General features: G+C 38.0%; 1 protein-coding gene across 1 annotated transcript; it reads right to left on the bottom strand.

The window, feature by feature from the left end:
- Positions 1–4,428: 4,428 nt before the first annotated feature.
- On the bottom strand, positions 4,429–15,685 carry grxcr2 (glutaredoxin and cysteine rich domain containing 2). The gene is made up of 5 exons (XM_085419663.1): positions 15,350–15,685; positions 14,678–14,861; positions 12,721–12,830; positions 7,195–7,422; positions 4,429–5,495 (listed from the first exon to the last, which is right to left on the bottom strand). The coding sequence occupies exons 1-5, from the start codon at positions 15,404–15,406 to the stop codon at positions 5,322–5,324; spliced, it is 753 nt and encodes a 250-aa protein (XP_085275789.1). The 5' UTR covers positions 15,407–15,685; the 3' UTR covers positions 4,429–5,321.
- Positions 15,686–15,977: the final 292 nt, after the last annotated feature.

Raw genomic sequence — 15,977 nt, 5'->3', positions numbered from 1 at the left:
ACTGCAGCTGCCAAAAGCTCGCCGAAATCGGAGTTTTTATACGAAGAAACAGATTAAATTGAGATGGTTGTAGCATTAGATATTTCCAGATAGATTTAATTTTATTGTACTTTGCTAGAAATATGACTATCATACTTATTGCTGATGGTAATTTTTACTTGTTTATTTCTTTGATTTATAATCACTAATTGTTGTGTTGTTAAATGTTAATTGTATTTGAATACTTTTTGTAATTAAAAGGAAAATGTGATTGTTACTCTCCCTGCAGAGAGGTCAGAGGTTGGGAACAGCTAATAGACACTGAAGCCAGGGCGAGTGGGTTGGAGTAGCATTTCGCCTGACAGAGTACATACTTGCTGTGATGAAGGTTTAAAGCCACAACAGCTTCTCTAATCAGCTTCTCTCTAATCACTACACAATCACTATCCTGCTGCTGTGATCTAATAAAATGAGGCTGTAGCCAGATAATATTCTAATATTTAGCTACTGTTAAGACATTATGCTGGTAAATCTAAAATCTAGAAGATTTCTTCTTTTTTCTCCCAGAAAGTATCTAATTATATGAAAACTCCTCAGTACTAAACAAAGAGAAAAAGTTAGGGTTTTCACCAACACGTTATTGTATGAGTGCTTATGATTAATGCCCACAGGCTGCTCCCGGCTTGTTTCCTTTGTGTTATGGGCTTTAGGAAATCACAGATATTTTTATCTATGAAACACCAGAAATGTTGAATCCACTAGTGAGGGGACTGTGCTCTTCTCAATTTAAAAGCCATTGTTTGCTAGCTGCCGTGGGAAGACAGGACATTATCTCAGATTGCAGTGGTTTTGGTGTTTTTATAGTTTTGGCTCCTGTTTTTTTTATGTTGTAGGACCACGTTCCCAGCATCTCAGCTGCTTCCCAGGCCTTTGGTTAATCATGCTTTCATTTCCTGTCTTACTGGGTTAATTTTTCTTGTAAGTCTCTGTTGGTTTTACTGTCTTTTGATGTGTCTGTGGACTTCTTATTGATAAATCAGTCTTCTCTGAGCTTCTCTGAACCATAGATAACACAATGAATTTCACATTTCTCAGATTGCAATGATTTTGGTGTTTTTATAGTTTTGGCTCCTGGTTTTTTTTTATGTTGACCAAAAACCAGCATATGAGGTATGCACTGAATTTGAAAAAAAGAAAAACGCCTTCTAAAGTTTAAGAAGCAGCTCTCGATGAATAAGCTTAAGATGTTGATGAAATTTTAGTCTTCACTGTTAATACACTTGGGCTGTTTTTGCATTTTACTCTTCATCACTTGTACTGTGGTGTACTTATTTTTTTGTATTTTCACTGTGTGTTTTGTTATACAATCTGATATCCCTGTGTCACTGTTGTTGTCATTGTTGTTTCCTCCATCGTCATAATTAAGTTGACCCAGGGCCCATACTGCAACTGACCAGAGATGTTGCCTGAACATTCAGTTAGCCAAGAAGTTAGCTAATGCTATTAAAAACAAACCAACACAAATAACCTAAAATCTGGCTGACAGCAAACCTAACTTGATGTTTATTAAACTGTTTAGTTAATAAAGAAAACAGAAGGCTTGAAATGTTCCAGAAAGGAGTTTATACAGTTTAATTAGGCAGTTTTTTCCTTTTTCCCGGAGCTATGACAAAGCTATGACATCACAACATTACATCCAAACATGATTGGTCAGTTGCAATGTTGATCCTGGATCAACAATATTATGATGATGCAGGAACATTATCAACATGCATCACATACACTCTATGTGTTTGTATTACTAGTCTAAGCAAGATTTTTTTTTGTCTTTACCAGCCCAGAGATGTTTAATAATGAGTCCTATTATTTTTGATTTAATAAAAGCTCAATTAGAAAAATAAAGTAAAATAAATTCATAAAGTGTTTACTGAGGGTTCTGCATAACCCGACATCCATTGGCAGCCAGTGAGGATGCTCCCTGCTGGCCATTAAGAAGAATGTATGTTAGGTCACGTCAGCATTAGGGATGGGTATCGTTTAGGTTTTATTCGATACCGGTGCCAAACTGGTACTTTTGAAATGGTGCCGGTGCTCGAACCTGTGCTTAAAGAATAGAGAACACAAACTTTGTCCAAAAACCTCTCATGTTTAGCTGTTTTTTTGTAAAAAGATAACAATTTTATCTTTTACGTTAACAAACGTAAAATGATTGGCTAGAATCTGAAGTGTATCACATCTCAGGAAAAAAAAAGCACCAAAATAAAGCACCGAAATGTGCGCTGCTTTTCGGTCTGGTTACTACCGTTTATGTCAGAACCGGTGCCAGATACCGGTACCCATCCCTAGTCAGCATCGGTGTCCTTTTTTCATACCCAGAAGTTGCTCCTATTTTTCATAAAGTCTGTAGTCATGAGGCATCACAGACAAAACACTGTGATTCAGTCTATGAGTACATGAATTGAATAAGTTCCCAAACCTAATCAGACTCAATCATACAATTATGATTGTTTCGCTAAAAATAATTTTTTACACACTTTGATTTCCTGCGCTCAGTGATGCCAGAAATTTGAGTGATTGGGACAGGTGAAGTGGGATGATATTTATCAGACTTAATGGGCTGTATTCCTGTTTTTGGGTACCTATGCATAATTACAGTGCATGGAGGTCATCACTAATTCTCGGTGACTGGCTGGAGCACGCGTCCAGCTCATCTATATCCCTATAGAAATCTTTTAATAATTATGTCTAAGACTCAATAAGAAGTGCTAATTTTTATTTTTGATTTTTCTTTTATAGTTTCCTTAGTTGTACTGCAATAAGACCTGATAAACATGACATTTTTTGGATATGTGTTGATATTACCTCACTAATACATCCTGGGACATATAATCAAATGTACAAGGGCATTTTCTTTACCGAACTTTTCTTTACTTTTCTACACTTATTAAAAGTAACACTTGTACACACAGCTACCCTTTTTGAACTTACAAAGTGTGTGATTTCCATTCCCCAGTGAATATCATCTGTCTCAATTCCCCTTTCTGGAGTCCTATAAACTTACGGTATTTAGTGTTACACTTGAGTGTTTTTGCCTTCTCCCTTATCACTGTAGGTCCTGCAGGATAGAGGCCAAGAACAGTGGCAGTGACCCAGTTTCCCCTCACTCTGGTTTACCCCGTGGAATACTGAGTGAGAAGCGCTAAAATGACAACGTTGGAAAAACACAATTTTAACTTCTGCATGGGTGGCAGATTTTTTAAGCAGAGAAAGAGAGTGAGACAGAAAAAGAGAGAATATAGAGTGAAAAAAGAATAAGAGTGTGGATTTGGGCTACCGTGGTCATCCCAGAAATAGACAGAATCTGATTGCTGATGGGGCTTTTGACCAGGCTGTTGCTAACCCTTATAGTTTCCTTTTAAACAGAATAAAATAGTTGAAGCCCAAGCACAAATATAGGTGCAGAGGCAGGGATAGAGGGCTCTAATGGTGCTTGTCTGGCATGACTTTTTGCCACTGACATCCCAGAAGATGTGGTCAGTGCTATTGAAAAAGAATTTGATTGATCATCTCTGCCTTGCCAAATAAAGGTAGTGGTGAAAAATGCTACTTCAGCAGCCACTAGAAAATGTCCTGGGGATCATTGCAGTTCAGATTTGATTATAAAGGCATACTAAGGGGAACCTGCTGTTTTGAACTGGAAACTATAGTCAAATGCACAGACATGAGAAATCCTCTGCTTTTGGACTTTAAAGTTAAACTTTAAAGACTTGAAAAAACCTCATGGGTAGATTTTATTAGCGCTTGCAATGAGTTGATGTAACCTTGCAAAAATCAAATGCATGAAGGTGATCACTCAAAGCTGACAACAGCAGTGTCAGAGCTATTAAAAGCCTTTCCCAGTGAGGCAAAACGATTTAATTTTGTTTTCCTTTTCTGTTAAATCATCCTCAAATGTCATGATAGAAAGTAATATGGTTGATTGCCTTTGATTTGAGGTGCAATGAATACGATGCAGAGACTGGGGATTATGTGGCGTGTTGCATGTTTCCTATTTTTCAAATTTGTAACAATTAACAACTAACTCACAGTAAAAACAGCCATCTGAGGAAAGACTTTAAGGTAATCATACATGTATGATTGGAGACAGAGAGTGATGCATAAGGCTCAGTTAAAAGGCAGGAGACTTTTAGGAATAAAGTCAATAAAACATATGCTCACTGCAAGCGTCACTGTTTTAATAGATGAGATCTGAAATGTTGCCATGAAAACATGTCTCCATGGGGACCCTGGGATGTGGATTATACAGAGGACAGAGTAATCTGATCCATACAACAATCCTTTTTGCATCAAAAGCTAAACTTTAAAACAATAATGAATAAAATAAAATAAAAAAACATTGAAAAGGTATTCAGGTATTTTTATTTAATTAATTCACCCCCCAAAAAATGTGTAGACATATCTTTAAATGATCTAAAAGTGTTACAAAACAAACCCAATCTCCTGAGCTGGTCTACAATAAATCATTTCTGTCATTTAAATCATTATTTTCATTCATATTTTCATCCATAACACCTCTTAGACTTTTTATTATTAACACACCATCTGAAATCAATACTGAGAATGTCAAACATTTATTATCTGTTGAGATGAAAAGTGGTTTAAAAAGTTTGCATATTTACCCCCCACCAACAAGAAAAGCACGCACATCTGTGTTGCAGTAACAACGTTATTTGGGGGGAACTCACATTAAACATCATCTCCTGATTATTGCTGTCGCCGTTTATCAAACAGTCCCATTTGTCTCATTCCTCTCTGTATTTTTCTAAAAAATAATAGCATCAATTATCCCGGTACAACCCATTATGTTCAAGTGAAAAAGGTTTCAGTGTCTCTGGTGAATAGACAGGGGAGCTATGAACAGGGAACCCTTCCCAGTAGACACAATAAACTGTGAAATGTTTGCATCATTTTAATTAAAATGATAACTCTGTTGTGGAACCAGGTTTTATCAGGATGAAGGCAGCAGATGCAAAGTAACGTGACAACAAAAAAAAGCGATTATGTATTTGTGTTATCGCAAGCCATGTTCACTGCACACAGTAATTGTATTTTATGATTTTGTGCCCACAGTCACAATCCCCCTCTCCAATGTCCAATGATGGCTTATGTTTCCTAGTAGTGCACCCCACCAAGAACGTTTTGGATTAGAGCAATACTGCCACTGAGACAATTCTGACAAACCCGTAGCACACTGGGCTTACACTCACTCAGCCACACACTCTCATTCACTCACTCACACGCTCGCTCTCTCACTGCCAGATATGGGTGTCAGCCAAATGGTGCTATTTATTGGAGCAGGACTGGCACTTCTCCAGACCATAGGGGTAGCAGGCTTGGCAACGCAGATCACTGATGGACTCATTGAAGCGGTTCGCCAGCATGGACAGCTTGCTACCGTGACACAGAGAGCAGGGAGCGGAGCCTGAACCACCACAATGCTGGCAGCTGTCAGCCTCCTGGAGACAGAAAAAACACATTAGGAGATGGAAGAGGGGTCCTGTGAGGTGAGCAAAGGGGTCACAAAGGGAGGAAGGGGTGAAAAGAAGAGGGGATGCAGGGATAAAGATTGAGCTGAAAAGGGGAGTCGGTCAAGTTTGAAGGAAAGGCTCACGTCCCCCATATCTGAAGGCCTGTATGAAAAATGTGCGCAAATGTTTGTTGCTTTTGAATTACAAACATCTGTTTCTGATAATAAAACACATTTTTCCACTTAAAGTTAACACAAACATTTACAGTGCCACCAAAGGCCGCGTCATAATCAGCAAACATTAACGCCGCTATCATGTATAACTGACGTGCCTGCTGGCAAAACACTAGAAACCTTAATGATACAAAGAATTTTTCCAATAATATTTCTAATTAAATGGCTGTGGTAAGTAGCTGTGCTGCAGGATAATGTCCAGCCAGTCTGTCATTTATTATACCCAGTTGGTCATTATTGCAAAGTTTACAGTAATGAGCAGCTGCTCTGTATGTTATCAACCGAATGATGACTGAACAGAAACAGAAGCTGAGCTGTGAGGTTACATTTGAAACAGGATAATTAAAGAAAACAAAACATATTCACTTAGATCCTTCATGAGTCCCAAATTGTTGTAAAAGGAAGAGCTAGACAGCTTGGTATGCAAGGGTCAGCCAGAAAAAAGTCTATAACACAAAAGAAAAAAGTCAACAACAACAAAAAACCCTCTAAAGGTGCTGCTTTAGTAGGGCCCATTATTTGCTTCTATATGAGTGCAATACAACAGAGTCGTATAAAACAGGACACGGTATTTTGCAGCAGAAAGCAGCTACAAAAATAAAATGGTGCTGAAATTCACAAGGCAAAGGGGCAGGTAAGGTTTGTCTTTCAATTACAGTTTATGTTCTCACTTATAGCTTTGGTGACTCCAAGATAAACATAAGGATGCTTGTATATACAGCCATTATTATTTCACAATCAGGTTCATGTCCAGATTGTTGTCCAACAGTTGCAGAAATTTTTCATGTATAAAATCAAGTGTGAATCTAAGCTCTTCTTGGAAAAAAATGAAGACGGTGAATATAATGAATTGCCGCTGCTAAAGATGGTGAAGAAGAGAACGGAACAAACAGGAGTGAGATGACGAAATATAAAACAAAAAACAGGCTGAGAATGAACTTGTATGGAGGCGGAGAAAATGCGAAAATAACAAGAGAGCTGAGAAAATGATGGAGGGATAAGAGAGAAGAGAACAGTAATCATCCAAGGAGGTGAGAGGGAGGGAATAATAGCGACCTGGGTATCCTTGCTGGCTGGTAAGCAGCAGGCAGATGCTGCAAGGGCAGAGTAAAACTGTGGACTCATCAGTATTTGTTCACAGTTGTCAGATAACACTAGGACAATAGGTTGGTGGCTGTTGCAGCAGGACGGTAGAAAAGAAAGCGAATAAGGATACAAACAAGTTTGCATTTACAAGGAAACAGAGGAGACTTTGGTGTGAGGCAGAAACAGAAGAAGATCCTGCAGTTGTTTTCTTGAAAGCAAAGATAAAGTGAAGAAAAGATGGCTGAAGACACATGCAGAGAAAGTGGGATGGGGAGGAGGACATGGCGAGAGTGAGAAAAGCAAGAAACAGAAATGGGGTGATAAAACCTTACCACACCACTGAGAATAATTTGACCAAGGATCATTACCTTGGTATCAGTGTCGCAGATCTGTTTCTCCTCCTTCTCCGCCTCCTCCTGTGTGAAAACTGCTTTAGCCCTCCTCCTGCTCCCCCTTTCCTTGGCCTTTGGGTATCCTTCCAAGTCAATGAGAGGCACTGTGTGCTGCCGAAACATTTCAGGCTTCTTCTGCGGTGCTTTAATAATGCGCAGATTGCTGGTATAGATGATTATCTTACCAAAGTCCAACACTGGGGACTGAAAGAAATGTAAAATATCAGATAATCCTGCATCATTTTCTATTAACAACATCAGTGCCATGTTGTTGTCTGTGTCTGTCTATGTCCATATGTCTCTCTTCCAGAATTATGAGTTTTGTTGGTTCATGATTTCTTTTTGGTTTTTAGGAAGGAATTTATGATTTTTAGTTTTTGTGTATTCTTGTAAGCTACAACATTAAAGTTGATTTTATTTCATTCATTCACATCTCCCCAGTCCTGCATCTGAGTCTGCATTCTGTCTGCCACACAGCTGTTTCATGACAATTAGGCCCAAACAGACAAATAATTTTAATTAACTTATACATATGCTAGATGTCATCTACATTTCCCAACTCCAACTGCTCTCTGATATTAAGAAAAAAAGATTTCATGTTGAAAAGTGTCATCGCTTGTCTAGAAAAACATGCACATCCGTAGTGGTTATCTAGACAATGAAACAGTGTATCTGAACAGGGCAATAGCCCTAATCAATGCTAACAGCTGACCTAATTGTCTACCTACCGGCACTGTTTTGGGGGCAATAATGTGCAAATATTTATTCTTTAATCTATTATTCATACCATTTTTGTACTTTTTATCCACTTTAAAGTTTACTGTGTTGTGTCTGACGTGGGATAGTTTTCCAGTTTCACTGTACTATTGTAAGTATGACTGTGCAATGACAATAAAGAGTTATCTTATCTTATCCTATCTGTAATAATGACAAATATTGATACTTTTTACATACATTATATTCACTGGCCACTAGTATCTGCTTGGACCCCCTTTTACCTTCTGAACTCCTTTATTCTTCATGGCATGGATTCAACAAAGTGCTGGAAACACTCCCCTGAGATTTTGGTCCATATTAATCTGACAGCATCACAGAGTCGCTGCAGATTTGTCAGCTGCACATTCATGATGCAAATCCTATTCGCTCTGTTGGACTGGGCTCTAGTGTCTGTGCAGGCCATTTGAATATATCAAACTCCTTGTTACTGTACGTTTAAGATTCCAGTTTGAGTTGATCTGAGCTGTGTGACATTTTATGCTATACTCCTGGAAGCAGTCATCAGAAAATGGATACACTGTGCCATTGATGGACATGGTTAGAAAGAATACTCTGGTAGGCTGTGGTGTTGGTACTAACGATCCCAAATTATGCCAAGAAAATATCCCACATACCATTATACCACCCCCGTTTGGTTATGCCAAATTCTGACCCCTATAATCTGGATGCTGCAGCAGAAATCGAGACCCATCAGACCAATCTTTTATCGCACAGTTTTGGAGAACCGCGCAAATAGACTGTGTTTGCAGCTGACATGACTGGATCCCAGTGTGGTCTTCTGCTGCTGTAAACCATCCGGTTCAAGGTTCGAGGTCATCTTCACCATGTCTATTTTAGAGCTTTTTTTTTAAAAAAAGAAATTCTTCATTACATTTAACCCTTTGTTATTTTGATGGCTGCTTTCTGTGGGAACAAAGCAACCAGAGAAGATTGGCAACCTTCATCTTATTATGCAGGGATGTCTTGCTGAATCCAGACTCATGTTCACACTCTCTGTAGTATTCAGGATGATGTAAAAAAAATAATAATAATACATATACATATATATATATATATATACATACATACATACATACATACATACATACATATATATATATATATATATACATACATACATACATATATATATATGTATATATATATATATATATATGTATATATGTATGTATGTATGTATGTATGTATATATATATATATATATATATATATATATATATATATATATATATATATATATATATATATGAAAATATGAAAAATATACAAGAAAAATAAAAGAAACATATTGATGCAATTTATCTCTCTTACTTTAAAACTGAGAGTGAAACCCTAAAACAATGCAGCCTAGAATTATCATTAAACCTTGTTAGGTGAGGGACCTCTGTAGAACCATTGCGCCATCCTTTCAATAATGCCCTAAAAGGATAAGCTAACTCCAGATTGCTGCTCTCTACTGATAAATGTGCTAAATACTGACTTGGTGACCAGGGCCAAGCATTCCTTTGTTTGGAGGATAAAGGAATGAAACTGACATCAAGCCAGCAGGCAATGTGGCTGACCTCCCTTTTAGCCTGCTGCACTAATGAAGCTGCTGCCGTTGTAGCTCAGTAAAAATGCATTTTTCAGTCAGATTAACAATTTTATTGCTTTTGTTGAACAAATTTCATTGAGCAGCATGCAGCTGATGTTCTAATTGCCTAAGATCCCTGTTTAATATTTTAAATCTGGATTGTATGTTTTGTTTTTGTGTAGCCATAAATTAATTATTACATAACTTTGCATTCACTGATAATTGTGTAATGCTTTACTGTGGTGTGTCTGCTTGCTTTTCAGTACATGTACTCTTACTATGCATGTGTATAGTGTAAAGTGTAAATCACTGAAATCAGTTTTTAGGTGTGACAACTGGCCATAAAACATATTGAGAAGATCATGTAAACAGTGTAAAAACAAAACAAAAAAATCTTGATCTGCATAATATAGAACTCAAGATTATTCATTAAACCAAATATATTAGAAATTTACAGTTAATTGCTAGCTCAAATCTGTAAAAGCTGCGGTATAGCTCGTTGGTGTTTGCAATTTCTTTTAGCATCGCGTGGTCTGACTTTGGGCTAAATTTGTTGAGAAGTCTGCATTGTTTTTATACACACCTGAATGCTCCAGAGCAGAAATCTTCTGCTTTCACAGAGGTGGTCACAGTTAATCACAAGCATCTACAATGAAAACTCTTTTTCACATGACAGAAAATCAAAAAAAAGTTCAAGAATTGGGTGGCACATAAATATAAGGAAAGTGCGATTAAGAGTTTATGAGTTTAAGAGTTTATTAAGTTTATAAAACATTAGTTTTTGTCTTGATTGGTATTTATTCTTGTCAAAAATTATTTTTAGTTTTCTTACATAAAAAACTATTAATGAAGACAGATAATTGCTATCATTAAATCCAGATGGTGTATTTGCCAAAACTATAAATGTATTATTCTAAATCAACTGATGCATGTAAGTTTTTTGCACCACGGACCGGTTTATGCCCGACAATATTTTCACGGACCGGCCTTTAAGGTGTCGCAGATAAATACAACAAAATAAAACTAGTACCGGTACAGAAAAAAAGAAGATTTATTCATAACACACGTGAAAAGGCCTGGGAAAACTGAGTTAACGATAAAAACAATAACAAAATAACGCTGAAAACTGATAAAAACCCTGAAAAACATACATTTCTCTCGCGGCCCGGTACCAAACGACTCACGGACCGGTACCGGTCCGAGGCCCGGGGGTTGGGGACCACTGCTCTACAGTATATGCCACAAAGTAGCTACGAACTGCCCATGGAGACAACCCTTGATATTTGGTCAGCTGTGATGTGCTGTGATATACAGTACATGCTGTAGACAGGGATGGTTATTGCAAAACAATGTGATGAGAAAACTTTTACGAACCCAAAGTATTTGTTTGTGCATTGTATACTGTTTCATATACCAATCTGGACCAATCTGAATATCACCTGGTACAGCTGATACTGGCCAGCCTCTTTTTTATGTACACACTGTTCCACTGTAACCCTAGGTGTCTGTATATCAGTGCTTTCATTTTATATGCAGAGAGAAACAATGACACTTTATGCTTTCCATAAAGCATCATTGAGATGCTAATGACTCAATTTCGTTGCCAGTATGTTTTTTTGAGAATAAAAGTTAACTAAATCGTTCATGAAACTCTTAATAGCGACTGACTGTTTTGGTTCCAGCTCATTTAAACTGACAAGGGAATTAGAATCTTTCAGAATTTACAAAATCTGAATTATCAGAACCAAATGGACAGTGTCCAAAACGTATTTACTAAATTAATCTTTTTTTTGGCAAAACCTCGAACAATTATATACAGTTTGCATATAAACACATTTTAACTGCAGTGTGTCATAACAGCAATGATGGGTGGCAGAAAACATGCAGCACAGATGCCATTGCATTTAAAAAATGCTACAAAATTGTTCACATTTGTTGCTAATGACATGATAAAACCAGTAAACACCAGTTTGCAGTGCACAGACAGCAGTGAAAATAAAAAGACACTAAACACTTATATTAATTCATTAAAAAGAGCATGCTGCTTAAAAGATTAAGTGGTGTTGTATCTACACATCACAGATAACTGATGTGCTAGTACAAAAAAACATGCATAGTTACCATCTCTTTTTAAACAAAACTAACAAAGTTTCATAGCATTTCTGCACCAACAATGTGATTCCCATAGAGCCATTGACTGAAAACTTGTCATGCCATAGCATGGAGTGCACCCAGATTAATGTGAAAACCAAACAGTTGCAGTTTCACGACTTTCAGTAGTCCATAAGATTAAAAGCAGTCACACTGACTTCTGTGTTTTCTCAACCCTTTAAACGGACTTAGACCCAAATTTCAGGTCCTTATGTAGATTATTGCAGGAACAAGCAATGTTTTTTAACGTTTTTTACACATGTGTACAGTCCTGAAAGTACTTTGACACACTCAACCCCCTCAACTTTTTTCTGGCTGTCCTTCAACTCAAGGGGGGGCACTCATTAAGCAAGTGTAAAACACAAACTTAGAACGATCAAAGATGGGGTCAAAGCCTTTTCTCTGGTATTCTCTAGCTCAAAAATGTGACGCTGATGAATAACTATCTTATTTACCATATGCTGTAAGATGCAACAAGTCAGTGAGTCAAAAGTGAATGTTTTACTTGTATATGCGAGTAAAGCATTGATCTTGACCGTCATATATGATTTATTTGTAAGTTGGAAAATAATCTGTAGTTCAGCAGTTAACACGTTTGCTTAATTCACAAAAGTTTCCCAGCTCAGGATCAGGGAGAAGACACGAATGCCTGGGAGGCTTTCGTCAGAAAGGGCATCCGGCATAAAAAAAATCTGTGCAAATCAAATATGCAACCCCTTGCAAAAGGAGCAGCTGAAAGAATCTTTCTTTTTTTCTCATGACATCTTCTTATGTTACAAATGAAGCACCTTTCATGAAATCTGACACCTCAGCCTAGACCTATGCATAAAGCACATTCCTAGCCTCACAATTCATGCCCAAACATAGAGTTCTTTAAATTAATGTAGTCTGAAAACAATGTGTTTAAAATTTTGAGAAAAACAGACATATATAATTGGCACTGTTAGTGAAAAACCTACAATAACTCAACTAAAATATAATATCAAATTCTGGATTTTTACCTTGCTGTCTCCCTCTCCTTCCTCAGTCTGGCCAACTGCAGGTTTGTAGCTGCCCATTCCTCTATATACATTTATTCTCTGGGCTATGAGCCCTGTTGGAGGATAGACACCTGGGTACAGAATAAAACATGTTGTCAGGCTAGAGTGAGAACTTGTATACAGTATTACAGACTCAAGTGCAGTTTTCATCTGTAGCAACAGCATGTGCTCTATTTCTAACACATTGATGTGCAGTGATCACATAGAGCCAACTACTGAAACCAAGCCTATAAACAGTGGTATCCAAAGTGGCTGGTGGGAGTGTGGACCAGCAAAAGACATCCAAAGTGGTAGAGTCCATTTCCTTAGAGCTGTTTTTCTTATTGGGTGTGGATAAGTTGTGGAACACTTAAAATATTGCGACCGTGTCCAATCAACTTGCAATCGCTCTGCCTTTGAAATGGTCGCTTTGAAGAGGGAGACGAGGCTTGAGGCCACTCTAGTCAGTTGCCCTCTTCAAACCAACTCTGTTGCATCAAAACAGTGATAAAATGGTGATAAAGTGGCAATAAGATGGGTTCAGATTGCTATCTGATTTGTGATAATACAGCAATCGGCTGTGACAAATAATGCATTTGTTGCCATCTGTTGCAATTCTTTTGCCCTCTGATGTAGATGGCAACCAGTAGACCATGCAGAATTCACAACTCTCTCAGCCACAGACTGAGACAGATGGAAATAGGACAATACAATTTATAAATTTAGAATATCTAAATTTATGTAAAGTACAATCAAAGATGAAGATACTTCATTTAATCAATGACCATAAAAACTACTTAGAGAAGTGTACAGTTGATCTGCATAAAGCTTCAAGATCATCAAGCAAGAAACAGATGACTAACAGCTGACTAATCAGCAAAGTTAGGGGGTGGCTGTAGCTCAGGAGGTAGAGCTGGTCACCTACTGATCGGAAGGTTGGTGGTTCAATCCCTGGCTCCTCCAGTCTGCATGTTAAGTATACTTGGGCAAGATACTAACCCCAACTTGCTCTCTGAAGCATCCATCAGAGTATGAATGTGTGTGAATGTACTTAGAAAGCACTACGTATAGATAAAGTGCTTGTGTGATTGGGTGAATGAGGCATGTTATATAGAGCACTTTGAATAGAAAACCGCTATATAAGAATCAGTCCATTTAGTTAGCTGGTTATAAACTCCCATTATACCAGCTAATCTTAAACTTAAGTGTCCTAAAAATAATCACACTTTTCCTCTGATAAATAGTGTGATTACATTCTCAGATCATAAGTTTATTTGTTAAGTGTTTGAGTCCCACATTGTTAGCTCCACTTCAAAAAGAGTTTTACTAACGCCAGCTAATAGCAGCAAAACCAACAATGCTAACCGACATAAACGTTCAGGATATTCTCAACAACTCACTTCAGTATCACTGTCATGAGACAGAAATGAGCTTCATCTACTTGTATTGTACACCTTTCATAAAGTTTTACAGCCTCCTCCAGCACAAATAGAAGTGGAAACCTGGCATATTTGCAGGTGAGGTAACACTGACACCTTACGATCACTACAGATGAACAGCAGCCAGAGAATTCTGCACTACAGCAGCCGCTATAGTTAGGACTATGCATTTGAACTGGGAGGGTAAGAAAAGAGAATTCAGCTGACTGAAACTACTGACATCTAGTGGGGAAATTTTACACACAGTACCTTTAAATACATTGATTAGGCAGTCAAATAATCATCTCGGTCACCAACATCAAAATGGGCTTTAAATTCATTTTATGCTACTGGATTCATGCTACTGGATTAACTGTGCATGTTTTTACTTTAATGGGGAAAAAAAGATCACTTTATGCAAACTACTACACCTTGCTTGCCTTGCCTGCTCCCAGTTTACATGCAGTACTGCCCAAACAAATAATCCTAAGGGCAACCATGCATATAAAGTAAAAACCCACTCTGTTGGTCTCCATGAGTGTCCTCAAATCCGCAGAGCTGCTCCATCTCGAGGTGGCTGGGAGGGATTTTGCGGTGGATAAAGCTGTGAGGGTATTTCTCCTCGGGGCTGTCCAGCTCTTGACCGTCCTCGTACACGTGCTTCAGCACTCGGCCACTGTAGGATGATGCCAGCTTGAACCTCACCTGTAGTTTGGAGTGGAAGGTAACATCTTTGATTCCACTGCTTGTTGTTGCTTGTCACACCAAAAACATTAATTAGTAACTAATGAGTGATTAATAAGTAACTGTAGAGTTTCTTTTATCTTATAGTACAAAGCACATTGAGGTGATTGTTGCTGTGAGTGGGGCTATATAAATAAATAGAATATAGGTAGGTTCATAAGCAGAAAAATATGGTATCTGACCATGTGTGCAAATATTTGCAGAATGTTAATACACACATCAACAGTCCTGTGTCATTCTCTATTTGCAGCTTCACAACATGAGCTGCAAACAGAGAACTCTTTAACTATGTGCTTAGAATCACCTGCTAATAGTTTTGCAATTGTTTAGAAAAAAGAGAGAAAGAGGAGGCTTGATAATTGAAACGACCTTAACAAGTCTTTTCCTCTGAAACATTTATAACGGTGAAACCTATCATTTCAAAATAAAGTGGTGTCATAAGAACTCACCTTTCTTGGTTTGGTGTCTTCGTAGCGCTGATTCAGTTTTCTCTGGAGTTCCTCCATGATGGCTGATTGAAGAGTGGATGCAGAAAGGGGGTCACTCCATCCAATGAGCTCCTTACCTTCTTCTAGCTGGACAGCGTGGAGCCTGCTGTGCTGAAGGGTTGTTTGTAAGGATGGATAAATTCAAACTTGGATTAATATACAGCTCGATGGAAGCACAGCAGCCGGACTAAAGAGCTGTAAGTAAGGAGTGGGCGGATGACAAAGATAGGATGGCAATGCTCTCTCTCTGTGTCCTGCTTCCAGAGTTTGCCTGTACCTGCTGTTTTAAGGGACCCACCTTTCTAGCTCTCAGTGCTAAATTATTCACAGATAGATCGAGTGTACAAAAGGGTGGTTGCGAAACCAGAAGCCCTGTCATCAAATAATTATGATCACAAAAATAGAAAGCATTTGGAGCCTGCGTGTTGCTCTGTGTGTTTGTGTGCAAAATGGAGAGAAAGAGAGAGTAAGGCAGTGAGTATGGGTACATGTGGGAGTTGTTAGATAGTTGTAGCTGCAGCCTGTCATTGGACAGGAGCCGAGAGTATCTGTGGTGGAAAGTAAACATGGCATTTGATGTCTGTTGCTG

Source organism: Rhamphochromis longiceps, linkage group LG10, assembly GCF_057381845.1.
Source record: "Rhamphochromis longiceps isolate RC_006_pf linkage group LG10, R_longiceps_female_GT1.1, whole genome shotgun sequence".
NCBI lineage: Eukaryota > Metazoa > Chordata > Actinopteri > Cichliformes > Cichlidae > Rhamphochromis > Rhamphochromis longiceps.
The sequence above is the reverse complement of the archived record's forward strand: the minus strand, read 5'-3'. Positions and strand labels throughout refer to the sequence as shown.